The 18674-nt window shown below is 38.1% G+C and overlaps 3 protein-coding genes across 8 annotated transcripts; 1 reads left to right on the top strand and 2 right to left on the bottom strand.

Annotated features, from left to right (window-relative positions):
• Nucleotides 1-280: 280 nt before the first annotated feature.
• On the bottom strand, nt 281-8188 carry cbx5 (chromobox homolog 5 (HP1 alpha homolog, Drosophila)). The gene is made up of 6 exons (XM_082146288.1): nt 8048-8188; nt 6883-6955; nt 6088-6301; nt 4862-5093; nt 4514-4614; nt 281-1933 (listed from the first exon to the last, which is right to left on the bottom strand). Exons 3-6 carry the CDS (start codon nt 6225-6227, stop codon nt 1792-1794), a joined length of 615 nt encoding a protein of 204 aa, XP_082002414.1. The 5' UTR covers nt 6228-6301; nt 6883-6955; nt 8048-8188; the 3' UTR covers nt 281-1791.
• A 438-nt stretch (nt 8189-8626) lies between these two features.
• Nucleotides 8627-13003, top strand: hnrnpa1b (heterogeneous nuclear ribonucleoprotein A1b). Of its 4 annotated transcripts, XR_014199988.1 has the most exons (12): nt 8627-8754; nt 9276-9395; nt 9531-9677; nt 9754-9964; nt 10052-10144; nt 10222-10362; nt 10460-10531; nt 11037-11216; nt 11303-11476; nt 11572-11643; nt 12712-12781; nt 12862-13003. XR_014199988.1 is itself a non-coding variant. In XM_082146244.1 (11 exons), exons 1-10 carry the CDS (start codon nt 8743-8745, stop codon nt 11631-11633), a joined length of 1212 nt encoding a protein of 403 aa, XP_082002370.1. In that variant the 5' UTR covers nt 8627-8742; the 3' UTR covers nt 11634-11643; nt 12712-13003. The 4 variants fall into 4 exon arrangements, 3 of the variants coding, with proteins under 3 accessions (XP_082002370.1, XP_082002371.1, XP_082002369.1); XM_082146244.1 differs by having other exon boundaries at nt 12712-13003; XM_082146245.1 differs by lacking the exons at nt 12712-12781; nt 12862-13003 and adding an exon at nt 11833-12131 and having other exon boundaries at nt 11037-11213.
• nfe2 (nuclear factor, erythroid 2) lies at nt 12605-17949 on the bottom strand. 3 transcript variants are annotated; one of them, XM_082146232.1, is made up of 4 exons: nt 17760-17949; nt 15944-16022; nt 15065-15230; nt 12605-14523 (listed from the first exon to the last, which is right to left on the bottom strand). In XM_082146232.1, the coding sequence occupies exons 3-4, from the start codon at nt 15161-15163 to the stop codon at nt 13318-13320; spliced, it is 1305 nt and encodes a 434-aa protein (XP_082002358.1). In that variant the 5' UTR covers nt 15164-15230; nt 15944-16022; nt 17760-17949; the 3' UTR covers nt 12605-13317. The 3 variants fall into 3 exon arrangements, with proteins under 3 accessions (XP_082002358.1, XP_082002357.1, XP_082002359.1); XM_082146231.1 differs by having other exon boundaries at nt 15065-15202; XM_082146233.1 differs by lacking the exons at nt 15065-15230; nt 15944-16022; nt 17760-17949 and adding an exon at nt 14600-15058.
• Between the last annotated feature and the right edge of the window lie 725 nt (nt 17950-18674).

Genomic DNA, 18674 nt, shown 5'->3' with positions numbered 1-18674 from the left:
GATAAAAAGCATTTGAAGTTCAAATATGCCCATGAATTCTTATTCTTCTAGGTTGTAACCTGCTATTATTAATTACTGTTAAGTATTCTGAGGTAGAAACAAAAGGCAAGAGTTGCTCCATTATGACATCTGCTGGTACACATCAGCACAGCATCAGGTTAAACTTATCACTGCACTGCAATTACAACTGTACTAAATAGGATTTTGCATATCTAATTGGTTAAAAGATTGTTTCAAATTTGGTTTTTCCAACATTGCATAGAGTGAAACTGGCATAATCTCAGCACTACAATGAATTTATTTAGTATGACCGGAGCCAAAAAGCCAGGGTTGAGGGTTTCCAAAAACATTCAACTGTTAGTGTTGAAAACTTGATTTACTACAATTTGGTACAGGACATTTAAAAAAAAAAAAAAAAAAAAAAAGGCTGTGCACATAACATAGCAAGACATCTATTGTTGCACATTTTTAAATCAACTGCTAAAACTGAGTCATCTGTGGAAATGATCATGTCAAGGATGGTCCTTTTGCAATACAACCAAAACCATACCCAAATTTTTTTTATTTATTATTATTGTAACCATGTTCAACCATTTAAAAACTGTTCCCCCATTACAAACAATTCCATCTCAAATTAAACCTTTCCCACTATTCTACTGCCAGTGGACTATGTCTATAGGTTTAAAATAAAATACTTTTCCTGTTGTAAATGATCTCAAAGTAGCTTTGTTCAATTATGCTCTGTAAAAACAAAAAAAGCTCTACAGAGCACAAAACTCCAGTGTAGTCACGTGACCTTGATAAACAGTTTTATTGAGTCAACTCTAGGTTAAAAAAGTAATAAGAACCCGACATATGCTTAAACTACCACGTGAACGAGTTCATGAGGTCAAACAGGGAATGTGTTCACCAAAATCTGCCACAAGAGGGAGTATGTCAGTTAGACTTATGAATGAATATCAAGGAAAAATTGTGGAAACGATTAAAAATGTCCCATTTCACACTGAGGTGATGACGATTGTCTGCCCTCCTACAAGCAAGAGTGACGAGTTTAAAGATTAAGAATGGTTAAAAAGGGCCAATTTTGACGCTAGAAAAGTTATATAATTTTTACATGTTAGAGGGATAAAGTAAAAAAATAAATGGATGCCAATATTTTTCCTAATTTTAATCAGGGCAGGTTATCATAAGGTAAAGTTCTGTTATGTGGCTTTACTGACAATTAGAAGCAAAACAAAAACAAATCAATCACAGGATTCTGGCCCACATGGGTCATTATTACAGTTAAAAATTGTGATACAGCAAAATTATTTCTACCTGATTGGAAAAACCCTTTATCCAGCGTTATAGATGAACACTGAACCTCAACCGTTTTTTTTTTTTCTTCAGTCATGTCAGCAATACTACGAAATCAACTGAGAATAAAGTTAAAAGGTTGGCATGTACGGGTTTTCATGGTTTCACAACTACACTAGCACACAATACATCATAAGAACATAGTTGTAGGGGCACAAATACACAAATAAATGACAAAAAAGAAGGAAGATCAGAAAGAGTAAGAGAAAAGAGATCACATTCCACCGCTCTCCGCCATGGCCTTTCGGTTTGTCTGGTGAGTGATGTTGTTTCATGAAGGGTGGGCAGAGGTTTTCAAGGTGGGCAGTAACCTCCATTACTCGCTGGCTGTTTCTTTTTCTAAATGGTCCGTTAAAAGTTGGCTATGAGAGTGTCACCGGTGCGACGAAGAACACAAGGTTTGGAGGACCGTGTCTTTCCTCTCCCTTATGCCATCTAAACAGCCGTGGCACTCTTTTCCTTCTTATCGCCGTCTTCATGCCAGGTCAGACGCTCCTCATAGAAGGCAATGACGATCTGTGGGCACTTGTGATTGGCTTCCTTTGCGAGCACAAGGTCTGCCTCATCAGAGTCCTTCCTGTGGTGGGACATCAGTAAAATTTGCATGAATTGGTCAATTGCACAAGGTTATACATCATCCTGCACTGAATAAGCTCCAGTTCTAATAAAAAAAAAAAATTTAATAAAAATCACTTAGTGTGACATTAAAATCCTTAAATACACTTGTTTGATAAAGCTTCTTACACCAAGTTCATTTAGAAGAGCTTTAACAGAATTAAACACCCATTTATAAAGATATCTGGAAGTAAAGACCTCATGATTGACTAACTTCCAGATACTAGAGCAGATACTGATTTTGTTTTTCATTCACTACATATTTTACTGCCATAAAAATCAGTGTTTCTGTGCAAATAAAATTATGTCGATTAAGTCAAAACAGAGCAAATATGCTCAATTACAATCTCAAATCACGTCACTCAGGATCTTTTACTTAAACAGGCTGGGGCACAATCAACCAACTTCAACAGGGTAACTGCAACTTTAAAATACACAAGACGTTTTAGTCAGTATTGAACTTAGTTTATGTGCTAATATATCAATACAGACAAATTTCTGGTGTAATATGTTTAAAGAAAGAAAATAAAAATATTATTGTGCAGATACTAGTCAAATCTGTATATTGAATGTGTTAAATTATGTTATTGGTCTTTGGGAGGCCCAGAGAGAAGCTGCAAGAGTTTAGATTCAATTAAAACCCTACAGTAAAGATATTAATATCAATTCATCAACAGTGGATCATAAGAGTTCGATTGGCACAGATGTGTGGTATTCATTGATAGTGAACTCCTCTGAAACAGACCCTGTAGAACATTTTTACTTTGAAAGTGAAGCGCTCATAAAATCATAGCCCTTTTGAAGTTTAATAATCACATTAGGCTGCATCACGATTCCAGTTTCTCTGTCCCAAAATTTAAGACTCCTGTTAACCCACTTAAGATATTTTAGACACTTTATGGCCTTAAATTCAATCAAATTGAATTAAGGACCCAAAGAAACCCTGAAAATATATGCAGGGTTATATATGAAGCTATGCATCATATTTGACCACAGCTTTATATTAGAAATGTTACAGAGATAGGCCTAGTCATTTACAAATTTGTGAAAGCAGTGAACACCGAAATATGCAAAAATCCGAATTTTAGTCATTTAATATGCAACTATGCAGTTTAATTATGATTTATTGTATTATGCCAGTGTACAGCTAGTAACATTTGACCAATGGAACATTTAGGCAATAGACAAGTAGGATAACATTTGGTTTTAATGCATGCAATATGATGCAAAAGGCTACATCTGTAATAAACACTATTTTCTGCCTCAATCTATGAAGAATACCAACACAAGATCATAAAGGGAATACGCATTTGGACCCAGTAGGGCCAAACGGTTCAAAGATTGGTAAGGAACGGTTCCAGTTATATTTCTACTTGAGCTTGGAAAAGCGGCTATTGTTTGTGTAACTTCTGTAGTCCATTAAAGTGAGATAATTTGTCATGTATGATAAGTTTAATATAGCCTTTACAGTTAGTGTACCAGTCAGGAACTCCAATTATATTTGTAAACAAGTCAAATATAAATAAATGCTGAGTGGAGACTACAATGATGGGTTTCAAATGTACAGGTGTAAATAGGTGTAAAACTGAGACAAAGAATATTGGTTCTTCAGTCTCACACAGGGCAGGAGTGTGAATGTGAGCAAAGTTCAGACAATGAAACAATAACGGGGCAGTTGCATGAAATCAGACATAATCCCAGGTGTAAATGTGGCCATTGAAACTATTGTCCTGACATCCATGTCGGGTGATCCAATCACAATTGGTCAGTCGAGAGACATCCTTGTCATTAACATGCATATCGAGACCACTTATGATTACATTTAAATCAAATTTAAATGCCAAATACATAGCAGTTCTGAATTCACATTTTAACAGGGTTTTTCCTGCATTGAAAATATTTGGTGGCCGCCTGAATGAAGTTTTCGCAAGAGTGCAAGTTTGTGTACCTTGCGTTGAATTTAAGCTTCAGTGATTATGATGGTAGCGATCTTTGTTTGCATTCTGTATATAATATATACATATTTTTCATGCTGCTAACAACACATTGCAATGTTTCTGGACTGGCAACCATATTTAAATGCGTGATTTAATGACAGTGATAACCACAGCAATGGACCTGCCACTGTTTCTATGTAAACTTTGTTGTTCATTTTATTACTAACTTTTCAAAGCAGTCACTCTGTGACTTTTTACATAAAAATTTACAGATTTTTTAAAACATAAAATAGTTCTAAGCACTTTGTTTGATGATCTGTCCTGACAGTGATTACTTATTTCATGAATAAACAGGTTCATATTAATATTATCCCTTTAGTAATATTAAGTTAATAGAACAGTTTGTAATATTAAATAAATAATAAGTTGATGTTACAAACTGTTTCTTAGCATTTTTTATTTATTTATTATTCAGTACTGGCCTCACAGTTCACATGGGTAGGCTACTTTAAAATGTGTGTGGTTGACCATGTTCGACAGCCACCATAGAAGACAATTTTTGACAGAGAATATTGTCAGAATTTTCATTGAAATAAATTTCTCACCACTTCATAAGGAACATAAGGTCTCCACAAGAGTCTGTTGCTCCGATAATCTTCTCAGGCTCCAGACCTCGCTCAAACCCTCTTGCTACAAGAATCTCATCCTAAGAAGAACAAAGACTTAGATCAAAATCCCTAAAATTACTCAAACTAGAAATACCATTAACACCACCACATTAAATACACTGGCCACCACAACAATATCACTTAAGTAAGAAATGATTTAGGAAACATATTTTAGAATTAATTTCAGCCCACTGGATATATTTGCATTATCGAGATGGATACACATGGTAATCACATGCAAATGAAGCTTGAGTATGGGCTCTTAAACTTTTGTTAAGCCTGTACCTCCTTTTTCTTTTTGGGTTTACTGCCACTCCCGTTCTCTTCCTCTGAGTTTTTCCTCTTGCTTGTGCTGCTGCTGCCGCTACTGTCTTTGGGACGGGCCAAAGAAGAGCCTGTGCTGGAGGGCTTGCTGCTGGGTGGGCTTCCACTGCCTCCCTTTTTATAGGTTTTCATGAACTCTGAGATAAGCTCTGGACAGTCCAGATTCTTCTCCGGTTCCCAGGTGTTGTGTTTGCTGCAAGACAATGCACAATCAATGATGAATTAAAAGGACTGTATTTCCTCATATCATGTGTGCATGAGATATACTAACAGGAAGTTTGCACACTACTAAAATTGCCAAGAATTGAGTGATCTTCAAACTAATTTCTTACATGGTTTGGTTTAGAATTTAGACAGGCCAATTGCATCTCAATGTAAAAACTGCTGACGTGTTTCCTTGTCATTTCATGCATTTTAAGACTTTCACATGCAGCAACACCCTACATGTTCCTAAGATGTGAAAACAGCCTATTCTATTGTGTAGAGACACCCTTAAGGCCCCAAGATACTTAAAGCAAAATCAAAGAAAGAACTGGTGTGACATAATTTAAAACAAAATCAGCCATTTTTCATGTGTGATACTGTAGAGCTGCTTTCCTATAAGCAATCTATTGAGTAAAGTGCTAAATAACTAAACGTGACATGACTAGAGTAGTAAATTGCAGAGCTGGTCCAAACATATCCAAACCTGTATGAATTTCCCTCTTCTGCTGAACACAAAAGAAGGTATTTTGAAGAATGTCAACCAAACAGTTGATGGGCCCCATTGACTTCCACAGTATTGGAACAAAAACATACTATGGAAGTCAATAGGGCCCATTAACTGTTTGTTTACTGACATTCTTCAAAATACCTTCTTTTGTGTTCAACAGAAGAAAGAAATTCATACAGGTTTGGAACAAGTAAATTACAGAATTGTCTTTTTTGGTAGAACTATCCCTTTGACTGCTGTTTCTCAGCACTGTCACTTGTTGTATTTATTTTGTTACTGAGAGGAAGGCGCGCAGCACATATTTACATATTCATCTAAATGGCATTCTCAGCAGTGTGTGCGGCGTCAGAATGCTCGCTAACAGTATATCGCTGCTCACGTATTTCGAACCCCTAGGTGAAGATTAATAAAAAAAGAACTTGACTTCGAGCATATCTGGGCTTTTAGATTATTGTAAAGGGCAATGCTGACTTACTCTGTAAAGCCTTTCCACTTAAGGAAATATTCTACACGGCCCTTCACAACTCTCCTGTCCAAGACCTTCTCCACTATGTACTCTTCCTCATCTGAGGAAGCAGCCTCATCATCTTCACGGTTCTGGTTCTTCTTTCCCATGGCTGATTCTAAGTGTCTTCCTCTGAGCTAATGTGACCTCTGTGGCTCCCTGGTCTGGGGAGGAAAGTGGTCAACTGAAAAAAGAAGAAGAAGAAAATAAAAACATTAGCAAGATTATGAGTAGATATGCTATTTACCATATAAAATTACGAAGAATAAACTCTGCAGGGTGCTCATATTTGACTGTTTAGGTGCATATCCACTGCAAATTCTGATCAAAACAAACACTTGATAGTGCTATTAAGACTCTAGAAAAAGTTTATTTCTATTCCACCTTTGTTTTGTTATCTTTAATTGTACTATTGCTTGTCATTTGCGTTTAATATTTTATTACACACTGTTTATTTTAAAAATTGCCAAAGAACACAGAAAAATGTTTACTTAAGAAATCAGTTAGCAATGGTTTCTGCCGTGGTATTGAGAATCGTAAGATTTCATAGGTTCAAGTATCGACTACATTATAGGGTATTAGTACTGACTAGTGTCTATATTGTGAAATTCTTTTCCCAGCAAAAATAACTATCATGAACTAAAATTGCTCATAACATGATAATAACAGAGGGCGGCAGAATTCTCAAAATCTTAAAAGTTAAGGTTAAACTTTTGTCAACTTATCAGCAATGACAAAAATCAGTATTTGTTTTTCTGTACTCACCTACAGTCCTCTATTGTAGGGCGTGACCTCTTAAAATGCAGAGATGATTCTTGATCACAGCGCTCAGGTATCCCTTAAGCAAATAAAGTTCATTGAAACATATTTGCATTTAAATATAAAACTTTAATCTTAAAGTGAAACACACCCACTGCTTTTTTTTTATTTTTATTTACTCTACAGACCTTTTAGAAATAAACATACATTACAAATGCATTTCATTTGAGGAGCTACAAAATCGTTTCAGGCTTAAATGCATAATAATAATAGCTAAATAAATAAACTGCAAAAGATGTTTAGTAAACAATGATAAAGCAATTCAAAGGCAAAAGAAAATACTGGTGCACACTGTATGAACACTCTATATTAGACTAAGCAATTATATTGGTGGATTGGGATGCAGTTCCCATATTAATTTACCAAGACACGTATTTTAACCAACCTTGGACTAGACTTGCGATAAATCAGCCATGTGTTCTTATCTTCATGTTATGAAGGATCTTAGCGAGCAAGGCCAAACAATGTGAAACACTGAGCAGCCCTACATACACAGCTCCCACGTTTTCATACGTCCATATCTCTTATCATATGCCAATTTCCAAAGCATTTATTCCAAAATACATAACATAAACAACGACGGATTTAAATGCAGTGCTAGCTGCACTGCTAACATTTGGCTACAGAAGTCTCATTGATTACTACTGTTTGCCTCACTAAAAGCTCATTCTACAGGAGCAACAAAACAAAGATAGAAGACAATATGCTTGATAAATAATTCCGTGGTGTTTGTGTACAAATTACTATAAGCTAGTTCAACGAACCAATGCCTGCAATAACAAAAAACAAGGTTCACCGATGCCCATGCGCACATGATAGCAGGCTAATTTAGCTCAATTAGCATACACTCTCTAATTCTTTATTTGACTCTCGTCGTCTAACCGATGCAAGCAAAGCATTTACGAGCTTTTTCGCATTTATTTGAATGTTATCGTCGTGCGCGCTACACTGTGTGAGCATTTGCTTAGCAACAGCGCGGGCCGAACTGAACAGATTTCACCTGATATTATCATGTTTAAAGGTAACAACGACGGCGCATATCTTTTACAGTGCAATGAGAATCTACAATGACATATTATACCGTTAATGTAGATAATTATTTTATACTTACTGAGGTATTTTTCGACGTTTTTCTATTCGTGTTGGATAATGAGGCTGAGGCGGCGGCGGCTTTTTCCCTGCACACAGGAGTTTGCTGCCTCTCGCGCATGCATCCGTCCAGTGGCGAGTCTAGCCAATCAGCATGCGGCTGAGCGAGCCGCTCTCGCGCCAAAAACAGCCTCGCTCGCATACAATGGGATGCGCACGCGCCACATGGCTACTAAAACCATAGGTTTTGCTAAATATTTCTGAGCTTTTCTAAATTATATTTAATTAAAACTTTTTTAGAAAAAAACATATTTTCAATGTGAGGCATGAGTGCCTTTACATAATACGTGATATCGAAGCAATATTAATGAATTAAACCGTATTAATTAATTAATTATGAAGCCCCTCTTATATTAAATAACAAGTTTATTTAAATAAATGAAAAAGTGTACCGGTTTTGTTTTTCGAATTTTTAGAAAGATTCCCGATCAAACGTACAAATAGGTTTACCTCTGCTCTCGGGATTGACTTGAGTCTCAGCCAATCAGACATCCCCAAAACGCAAAACAAAAGCATTAGCGGGAACAGTAAACCAATCATCGACTAAAGTAGGAGGGGACTGTTTTCACCCAAGCTATTTATGGTATCTCCCCCACTTCTCAGTGTGTGTCTCACGGACAGGCGTGTGGCGCAGCACAAACAGAATCAGTTGATAGAATGTCTAAAGAGGTAGGTTGACTTTAATGTCGTTATTTAGGAGTTACAACAGCTTATTTTAAGCAATACAGTTTCGGTCGTCTGCGTCTTTTTCGAATTGAACTTTGACTTTATTCGTTGCTCTTTGTTATTTGCAATGAGCGTGTTCGAGCCGCCATTTTAACTCTTGTAGAATGCAGACATTAGGCCGCATGATTACATCGAAGGTTTTGTTCCTGAAAACAACTATTTCTTTGTTTTAACTATTCAGTCGCCGTGTCTATAATGGTCTACATTTATTTGCTACCACCACTGTTTAGCTGAAACCGAGATATTACTACAAATAGGCCGCATGGTCCGGCACCAACATGGCGGAGGTCTTCGTTCACCTCCCTCTTATAAAGAGTATGTTACCTCAAGGTCTCAAGAGTCATCATGACGCTTCGAGCTCGAATATATTGTTAGTTTAATATGCTGCAAAAAATAGACTCGATGCACAGTTTTAGTGTCTGGCTTTAGCTTTACTAAGCTATTATATGGATTGTTATTTTCAGGGCCAACCACGTGAGCCAGAGCAGCTGCGGAAGCTCTTCATTGGAGGGCTCAGCTTTGAAACCACAGATGATAGTTTGCGGGCGCATTTTGAACAATGGGGAACCTTAACGGATTGTGTGGTAAGTGCATCTCACCCTATTTAGTGTTTACTATATTCATCTTTTTATTTTCGAACATTGAGTATTTTTATTTTACTTTTTTAAGAGTATGATGAGGACCAGTGTTTAACCCTTATGCTTATGTGTTTTTCTTAGGTGATGAAAGACCCAAACACCAAACGCTCCAGGGGTTTTGGGTTTGTCACCTATGCTGGTGTGACTGAAGTCGATGCTGCTATGGATGCACGCCCCCACAAGGTCGACGGTAGGCTCGTGGAGCCCAAACGAGCCGTGTCTCGAGAGGTGAGAAATTAAGTAATGTAAAAACTTTCCGAAAGAGATGTGTGGATGCAAATGCCTAAATGCATGTCTGTTTCAGGACTCCAACAAGCCATTTGCTCACACAACCGTGAAAAAGATCTTTGTGGGTGGCATTAAGGATGACACTGAGGAGAACCATCTTCGCGACTACTTCGATGTGTTTGGAAAGATTGAAGTCGTTGAGATAATGGTTGATCACAAGACCGGAAACAAAAGGGGCTTTGCCTTTGTTACGTTTGATGACCATGATTCTGTTGATCGTATTGTCAGTAAGTGCTTTCATTCCGGTATCAATCTTTTAATATCTTAATATTGTATCGGTTAAAAAAAATAACCCTTGTATGTTCCCCCATTAGTTCAAAAATACCACACTGTGAATGGGCACAACTGTGAAGTCAGAAAAGCTCTTTCTAAACAAGAAATGCAGAACACTGGCATGAACATGAGAGGTAAGTTTGTTCATTGTTTTCCCCTGGTATCTCTTTATACACTTGGCTGTATTAATTTATTTCAAATAAATCTGCAGGCCGCGGTGGTGGTGGAGGAGGCGGCAGCGGTGGTGGAGGTGGAAACTTCAACAGATATGGCAATAATGGTGGATACAACAATGACTTTGGAGGTGGTGGTGGTGGCGGCGGTGGCAACCGTGATGGATACTTCGGAAGAGGTACATGCCAAAGAGGACATTTTGAAGTGTTTTGAATTATGTATTTGAGTTTTGTAGTGACTTAACAGCTTTTTTTTTTTTCACAATCCTGTTGCAGGAGGTAGAGGAGGTAATGGTGGAGGTGGTGGTTATGGAGGGGACTGCTACAACAATGGATTTGGTGGAGATGGTATGTGTTTGGTTTCTCTTTAGTTGTTTGAAAATGTAACTGATTGTAAATGTTAAATAGGGTTGGATATCATTTTGAATTTATTCATATCCATTCTTAAAACGTTAAAAAACATGTACATTTATTTTAGGGTTAGTATGTCACTCAGGAGGAATGTCGTCTAGTCCCTATCAGCAGTTTTTTGTAGTCCTTAAACGATTTCTTTAAAAGAAAATGTCCCTTTGCTTTGAACTTTGAGCATTGTAACTTTGCAGATTTATGCTGAAATGGCAGCATTTTACACTAACTAGTTATAAAAGTGAAATCCTAATCAACCCCCCCGTTAAGATTTTAGCTTCAGTATTAAACGCCCTGAGAGGCAACTTTCTGTGCATGTGCTATGGATGTGAAAAAGTGCGCAAGACTGAATGGTTTAAAATTACACAGGAATCAATTTTGATTTAGCAAGTATTTAGATTTTTCAATTCCCAACCTAATGTCAAGTAATTCCTGTGACTTTCTCCAGGTGGTTATGGTGGTGGAGGTGGCGGCAGCGGTCCTGGTAACTATGGTGGAAATCGTGGATATGGAGGTGGTGGTGGAGGACAAGGTTATGGCAACCAGGGCGGAGGTTATGGTGGCGGCGGAAACAGCAGTGGTGGATATAATGACAATTACAACAATGGCAATGGAAACTTTGGAGGTGGTGAGTACATTTCAATCTTCACTGTAAACCTATTAGCAAGTGCCTAAATTGTTAGCAGTAACATTGAATGACTTAAATGTTCATAGGTAACTTTGGTGGTGGCGGCGGCAGTGGCAGCAGTGGTGGGGGAGGTGGTAACTACAGTGACTTCGGCAGCTATAACAACCAGCAGTCCAACTATGGTCCCATGAAAGGGAACTTTGGAGGTGGTGGTGGCAGCAGCAGCAGTGGAGGAGGGAGGAACAGTGGCCCATATGGTGGTGAGCTCTTCATAATGGCCTTATACACGTCCCTTTAGGTTCAAATCTCCTTATATAAACAACTTGAATCGTAAATTGCATGATGTCTGTTCTAGGTGGCTATGGAGGTGGATCCAGTGGTGGATATGGTGGTGGCTCTGGTGGAAGACGGTTTTAAGCTCAGAAAGGTTGGTTTCAAATTCTGTTGTGTACCTGAAATAGACTTTCAGATTACTTTATTTACAGGGTAACAATGCCTAAATGTTAGTCTTGGACTGAATGCTCTTCATTAAACTGTAACCTTGCTGTACATCTGGTGTAGAAACAACCCTCAGTTAGTGTGCAGCTTAACAATTGTTGTTCATATTGTTCAACAGGACTGAGTGCTTTAGGAGAGGACAGCAAGAGAAGTGACAGGGCAGATGCAGGTTTACATCCTAGATCTGCTCAGCCAAACAGGTTTGGCAGATTTACAGCTGCCACCAGAAGAAGTGTACAGTAGCGCTATCGTGTGTGGGACATCATGAATTTGTCATCATGCAAACTTATTTTATATTGTCTATCGAGGAAAAAGCATTCCAATGAGGTTTTATGTAGAATTACTTTCAGTCGTTATGGTTTTTATTTTATGTAACCAATCAAGGTGAAATAAAACAATTTTTGTTTTTTTTTAAAAGATGTGCTGTATTAGTCGTTTTTGGTTTCTGGGGGTTTTAGTGTAGTACCCTTGAACTTAATGGGAGCTTCTATGAGCCTTTTTATTAGTAATTCAATTTTAAAGACTGTCTTCTGGCTCTTAAAAAATGGAAATCCATTCTTGTTAAATTGTAAATTGAACTGATTCAAAAAAGCATTGGCTGTTAAATGCAAATGCTTAGAGTAGTGTACACTTGGTTGCATATCAGTCTAGCCATGGGAGCAAGCTGAGAAAGGAGTAGCAAGATCATCGCCCTGTGAAGAAGCAGAGAGCAGGGAGTACAGGGCGCTACTCAAAGACTAGCAGGCAGCGCTTTTAAAACTCCTGTAGGTAAGAACAGACTTCTCCACTACCGCTGGTAACTACGAATTTTATTAGATGAAGCTGTACAGTTAATGTGATCTTCCCATTCAGTGTTGTGTATTACAGAGGAAGTAACTGCAGTCAGCATAGTCTGGTGACGATTTTATAAAATTGAAGCCTTTTTAATGCATGCCCAGTTTTTTTTCCCCCATGTTCCATATTTAACTTGCTGACCATGATACTCTTGCTTTTTCAGGATCTGATGAGTGAATCATCTTGAAATGAAGACACATGTTTGTCCTTTTAAACTGGTGCTATAATGAAAGGTAGTTGCTTTTGTAATGTAATATTTTCATGCGTTTACAGTCTCTCTGAATCTGACTTTTTTTTCTCTCTCTCTTTCTAGGATAAAGATGCAGCTGAATAGATTTATTTTTTATACCTGTGGGGGGGTTTTTACCTTTTTTACAAATAAAACTTTTTACAACAAATGTGATTTTTTTTGTCTTGTTGAACACATTTAATAAAAGTTTGTTTTGGACATGTAATACTGTTTCTTCAAAGTTTGACCAATGTTGTAATGTACAAAAGTGTCTTTACCAAAATTCTTGCAGTTTGGTTTATAAAGTATACCAAGTGAAAGTAGTCCCCCCCTAAAATAAAATCTTACATTTCTTTGAAGTTCTGTAGACATGAATGTATACGGTGTAGTTATGCTCTGTTCTAAATTACTGTGAATGATTTCTTTTTAGAAATAGTTTAAGTATCCATTCATCACAAATTATTTGAAGCAATTGAAATTCATTGGCCATACATTTAGGTTTGTCCAGCCAAGTGGTGACTTAAACCCTTCAACAAAAGTTCATTCACCCTCCATTACTGTATTCCGTGGCACCAAGTAAACGTTGCCGTCATTAGTTTGTTGTAGTGAGTACTCGTCAACTGAATATGGGTGTCCCTCCTCGTCACGTAGCTGTGAAAACACTTGGGTGTAAAGATCTGAGAGCCGACATTTGATAATGGCTAGGTTTTGCTGAAACTCCAGTCTTTCTCTGGTTAAATGTTCTCTTTGAGCTTTAAGTTGTCCCAACTCATGTTCTAAATGTACAATATTCTCCAACTTCCGTTTGCGGCAGTTCTGAGCTGCAACTTTGTTCTTCCCTCGTCTGCGAATGTCCCTCACGAGTGCCATTTGATTGTCACTCAGTGTGAACTGGGTCAAAAGCTCGTTGAAGTCATCCACTGGTAGGTTCACAATCTTCTCCAGGGGGAATGGGATTTTTAGAGCGAGGGCTCGCCGCTCATCTCTGCTCAGGGGTACAGGAACACCTTTTGGCTTCGGGTACGGAGCCTGATATGAACCTAGTCTTGTTAAACCTGAGCTATTTAGTTGATCATGCAGTGCTGTGGGTAAAACTGCCAGTGGTTGGTAAGTCTGCTGGTTGATAGCTTGCATATTTGCAGCTGTGGGAAAAGATGCTCCGGGGTATGAGCTGTAGGGCTGCTGGTAGTCAGCAGACCCGAGCAGAGTAGGCCGCATGCGACACTGTTCCCCAATGCTTTCGAATTGACTTTCAGCATAGCCCATCGTACCATCTGTAGGTAAGTACGTAGGTACTCCATGCACCCCGTTCTCAGGAGAAGCGAGCGGCGGGCTTGAACCAAGCGACAAACCAGAATCTGACTCCAGATCATCCGTGCAAACTTGTTTGATTTGTCCTGTGCCATGAAGGTTGATAACGCCATCTTTCGCAACCCCATGACTGCGTGTTGCCATGTTCATGTGCTCCAAAAGACTCATGAGCGGTGGATGAAGAGCTTGCGTATTCGCAAGCATTCTGGGGGAACCGTGGCCGTAGTGCATATCCATGTGTGGGTTCAAACGCTGATAGGGTGGCATCATTTCTGGGTATGCGTTTTCATAAACACCAGCATGATGGGAATCGCAAGCAGCTGGAATGGTTTCCGGCTGAGGTTGACTCATCCCGAACCCCGCTTGAGAAACCATGGGCTCCATGGAGAGGTATGGGATTGCTTCAAAGGGATTCTCATTGGGTACCTCAAACTCCTGTGACAAAAATAATGGTTTAGTAACAAGAACTTCCAGTTGGTGATTCAAATCAAACTCTTATAAAAGAAAACACCTTGGGAACCTAAAGCGAAGTTCTGATCTCAGTAACAGTTGAATTGTGCTGCAGAGGAGGGTTGTATTCAGTCAGCTGCTCTCTACAGGACCGGCCCACCTGGGTGAATGTGCCACCCGTAGCTTATGCAGGTCTTACTTAGGAGCGCTCGGGTTTCATGTCGAAACAGATGGTCATTGTGCAATGCAGGGGGCCGTCGGCAATATACAGCAGTCACCCTCTTTCTCTGTCTGCCTTTATCCTCGCATCACTCAATTGGCCCATTGTTGCAGATCGTAGCTAAACTCAATGTGTGTTTATAGAGGATTCAGCATTAGAAAAATGTAATAAGGCCACCGTTTCACTAAGGCAGCTTGCACTCACTCTAAAATGATTGGCTGTACCCTACCACAAAAGAATCTGATGTTTTCTTGAGTTTTGGTGTTTGTAAAAGAGGAACCTGGTGGGGCGTTCCAGTGTACTGACCTGAAGATCTGTGATGGCCATCAGTTCCTGCCAGGCCAAGTCCATCTCCAAATGCTGGGGGGAACGATGTGCCCGGAATCCAGTGACATTGGTGGACATCGACACCTCCCCATGCAGTCTTCCTGGGTTTGCCGGTCCCTTGAAATTAAATGCAGTTTTTGGAAATCTTGATATGGATTGTTGCACCATGCAAAATAAATAAATAAATAAAATTCAACTTGTATTTTTGTCTTTTAAATGTATTTAAATATGTATTTCTCACTTAAAATATCTAAAAATCCTTGCAAGATCAATTTACACTGCATAAGACAACTTTTTTCATCCAGTGTGTGTATACATGCATTTATATGCATGCATATATATATATATGTAAACGAGTCAATAGTAAACAAGAAAGATAAAAAAAAATTAAACAATATTTACTTTAATAAATTTTTCTCTCTCATTTTTTTTTTTACATTACTCTAAGCCATGCATTGCAATATTTGTGATAATCAAAAGGTGACCGCAGTGTCTAATGAAAAATAACCATGTGCAATGTCTTCAATGAAGCAACGCTTTCCTTTTGAATTAACTTTTCAAAAGTAAATTTTTTACATTATTCAAAATTACATTTTATAGGTCTGTATTTTTACTTTTTTTTGTTCACTTTTTTTTAAGTTTAAAGTAAAAATCTGCTACTGCAGTAAGACAAAATATACTTGTAAAATAGATATGAAATACACATTCTCATGAGTTTTATTTTAAAGGATTTTTCTTTACTGAAAAGACAAGTCATTTTTAGCAATGTATAAGCAGATTTTTATTTAATTTTTCCCGCCTTTTCTCGTTGGGAAAACAGCCGATTTATAGTATAATTTTCCTCATATAGATACTCACCTCACAGCTGATCCTCAGGGGAAATACACCGTTGATTGCTGAACACATTCAGGACAGACCCCTGATGCAGTGAATCAATCTAAAACATTAAAATAAATTTAGATTTTTTTTTTGTATTTGTCGAACATGAAAGAGATAACAGACACACAAACCATGCTAGCGTTCACATAACAGGTAATATAGGTCAGTTGTGACCACATGCCAACAATCTTAAGAACAAATTTAAACTGACTTGAGTACATTTCCATCTACACACCCGTAAACCAAGGATGTCACTCTGAAACTTCAAAAAATGAATCTTAAGAATATATATTTTTATTTTTTTTATTTCCCTTCCCATGTGCTCCAAATGTCATGTTGTGTCATTGGACATGATGTTTCGTTGTGCTGGATTTGTCCTATCAGCTGGCTTTTCGAACAGTAATGTCAACCCTTGATAAGACAATCTTTCGGGAGCCAGCCTGTTCTCCAGTAAACGAAGGCAGGGGCCTAACCACAGACATCAGAATGTCAGGAAGACTTTCTCAGTACACTCCTTCATGTTGATAATAAATGAGCTGATGTATAGTGCTATTTAATATGCATTAGCATTCATTCCGGTTACCACTGTGTTTTTATCCTGTTTTTATGATTGTGAGAAACAGATGCCTCATTATCTGGTGGTTTGCTTTTATTGGTGAAGCCTTTTTATACACAACAACTGCTTGAAATTTTAATGGCGGGTTCCTGTTAAATTGGGCGTTTATTTTGGTGCGATAAAAACAATGCAACTTTGCATTCAGATGTCATTCTGCTACTGTTCGCACATAAGTTTTAACTGTACCAATGAGAAAAACTGTTATCTTTCTAATTCAATTGAACAATTTTACAAGAATGAAATTTTTTTATGAATGCTGGTTATTTTTACCAGAAACAATACAAATTTGAATCAATTTTGAAAGCCGTTTAATCTAGCTAATAGTAAAAAAGCAAATCCACTGTCAGGTACAAGTTGGACAGGACGTGACGGCAATAATGCTATAACATCTAATGGTTTTGTATTTCACGTGTGGTGAGATATTTAACAAAACACTTCTTTCCTTTTGACATTTTGAGGGTAAAAGACATATATCCTGCCTTTACCGCGGTGTCTAGCTTATTTCCTTTGACTAGTTTCTGAAATTTTGAAGGGTACAGGGCTGTGGGACAGGCCTCCCATGTTTCAACATCAGCTGTGGTACTAACCACTGTAGTGTACATGAGCCAACAGTAAGCAAGAAAGATGACAAATAAAACAATATTTTTCTTAATAAAAAAAATCTCTCTCATTTTTTAAACATTACTCTAAACCATGCATTGCAACATTTGTGATCATCCAAAAGTGACTGCAGTGGTTCACGTTTAATGAATAATAAAGAAAAGTTTAGAGCAAGATATAACCATGCGCATATATTTTCAAGTCTTCAACGAAGCAACACTTTTTTAAAATTAACTTTTAAAAAGTTAATACTTCAATTTAAAACGATATATACACTCACACACACATAACAACTTTGACACTTTAATCAAGTTCGTAATAATCAAGTCAACTTATATTCAGATTTTGAAGCAAAGAAAGTTAACACTATTCAATTTTTGAAGCAAAAAAGTTAACACTCTTTACATTTAATGTGTCCGTAGTTTTTATGACTACAATTATGACTCAAAAAAAGTCATTTAGAATCTTGAAGATTCAAAAGTGAACTAGAATTGTACAATATCTGTCAACTACTGCCATATTTACTAAAAAAAAAACTTCCCAACAAGCCCTCAAAAAAGATGAAATGACAAACTGTACCTTATTAGCATTTCCTTGAGCACTGAGCTCAGATGAAAAAGTCTTCAAAATATCATATTATCCTGTGAGCAGAAACCAGTGACCCCTGTGTTAAACTGCAGAGTGAAAGAGTTCGCTGCATGCTCTTAGTTTTGAACTACAAGTGTGCATGCGCTCAACCTGTCTTTCTCTCTCATTCACTCTTTCTCCCACTCACCCTGTCTGCTTTTGGCTGTCACTCACACAAATGGGATGGGTCTATGGGCGATGCAAGCAGGTTTCCTGTAAAGCACCCACACTTTTTGCCCTCCTAAATGCAACATTTGCATTTTAATATGTTTAAAATAAGTTGCCCACAAAAAAAGACCAAAAAACGGTTAAGCCACGGATATATATATATATATAAGCTCGCACTTGTGGACTTCCCAGACCAAATATAGATTTAGACCTTTCAGATTGTGGTTTATGGACAAGTGATTCCCATCCACAGCCTAGGTGTGTACGTGTCCTAAAGTCTATCACGTCCTCAGTAAGAACCATGGGTTTCACGGGGTGCAAAAATGACCTGAGGTGATCATGTACACCCATGAGGGATGTGGTTTGAACACAGACACTATGAACAGGCGCACCTGGAGTTAAATCTGGGATTGCTGTGCGGAGGAGGGGCTGTTTTCTGACTTGATTTAGTAGGGATGGAATGTACACCTTCAACAGGTAAGAAAGGCCACATTGTTCCTGTATCTGCCGCACAACCACAAACAGCCAGTGGAAGCGGGGGGGACGGGAGGGTGGAAGAGCGTGTCTTACATTGCAAGTGACCATTCGAGTCCTTGATGAAGTCCTTCCGAAATCACACACACGGGGGACAATCGGCAGGATTGTTCAGGCACAATCGGCAGGCGAGGTGAAAGGATGTGTTTTCCTTGTTCATTTGAA

Source organism: Leuciscus leuciscus (genome assembly GCF_965113295.1).
Source record: "Leuciscus leuciscus genome assembly, chromosome: 18".
NCBI classification, from domain to species: Eukaryota; Metazoa; Chordata; class Actinopteri; order Cypriniformes; family Leuciscidae; genus Leuciscus; species Leuciscus leuciscus.
The sequence above is the reverse complement of the archived record's forward strand: the minus strand, read 5'-3'. Positions and strand labels throughout refer to the sequence as shown.

What these genes read in the sequence shown, in the direction of transcription:
- cbx5 (XM_082146288.1), bottom strand. Translation starts at nt 6,227, where the DNA reads ATGGGAAAGAAGAACCAGAACCGTGAAGATGATGAGGCTGCTTCCTCA. An exon ending in AAGTGGAAAGGCTTTACAGA is followed by an intron (nt 5,094 to 6,087) that starts GTAAGTCAGCAT and finishes ATTGTCTTGCAG; the next exon opens with CAAACACAACACCTGGGAAC. An exon ending in CTTATGTTCCTTATGAAGTG is followed by an intron (nt 1,934 to 4,513) that starts GTGAGAAATTTA and finishes GTCCCACCACAG; the next exon opens with GAAGGACTCTGATGAGGCAG.
- hnrnpa1b (XM_082146244.1), top strand. An exon ending in AACGAGCCGTGTCTCGAGAG is followed by an intron (nt 9,678 to 9,753) that starts GTGAGAAATTAA and finishes TGTCTGTTTCAG; the next exon opens with GACTCCAACAAGCCATTTGC. An exon ending in TTCTGTTGATCGTATTGTCA is followed by an intron (nt 9,965 to 10,051) that starts GTAAGTGCTTTC and finishes TTCCCCCATTAG; the next exon opens with TTCAAAAATACCACACTGTG.
- nfe2 (XM_082146231.1), bottom strand. Translation starts at nt 15,991, where the DNA reads ATGTGTTCAGCAATCAACGGTGTATTTCCCCTGAGGATCAGCTGTGAG. An exon ending in CCCTGAGGATCAGCTGTGAG is followed by an intron (nt 15,203 to 15,943) that starts GTGAGTATCTAT and finishes TTTAATTTCAAG; the next exon opens with GGACCGGCAAACCCAGGAAG. An exon ending in TGGCCATCACAGATCTTCAG is followed by an intron (nt 14,524 to 15,064) that starts GTCAGTACACTG and finishes TTTTTGTCACAG; the next exon opens with GAGTTTGAGGTACCCAATGA.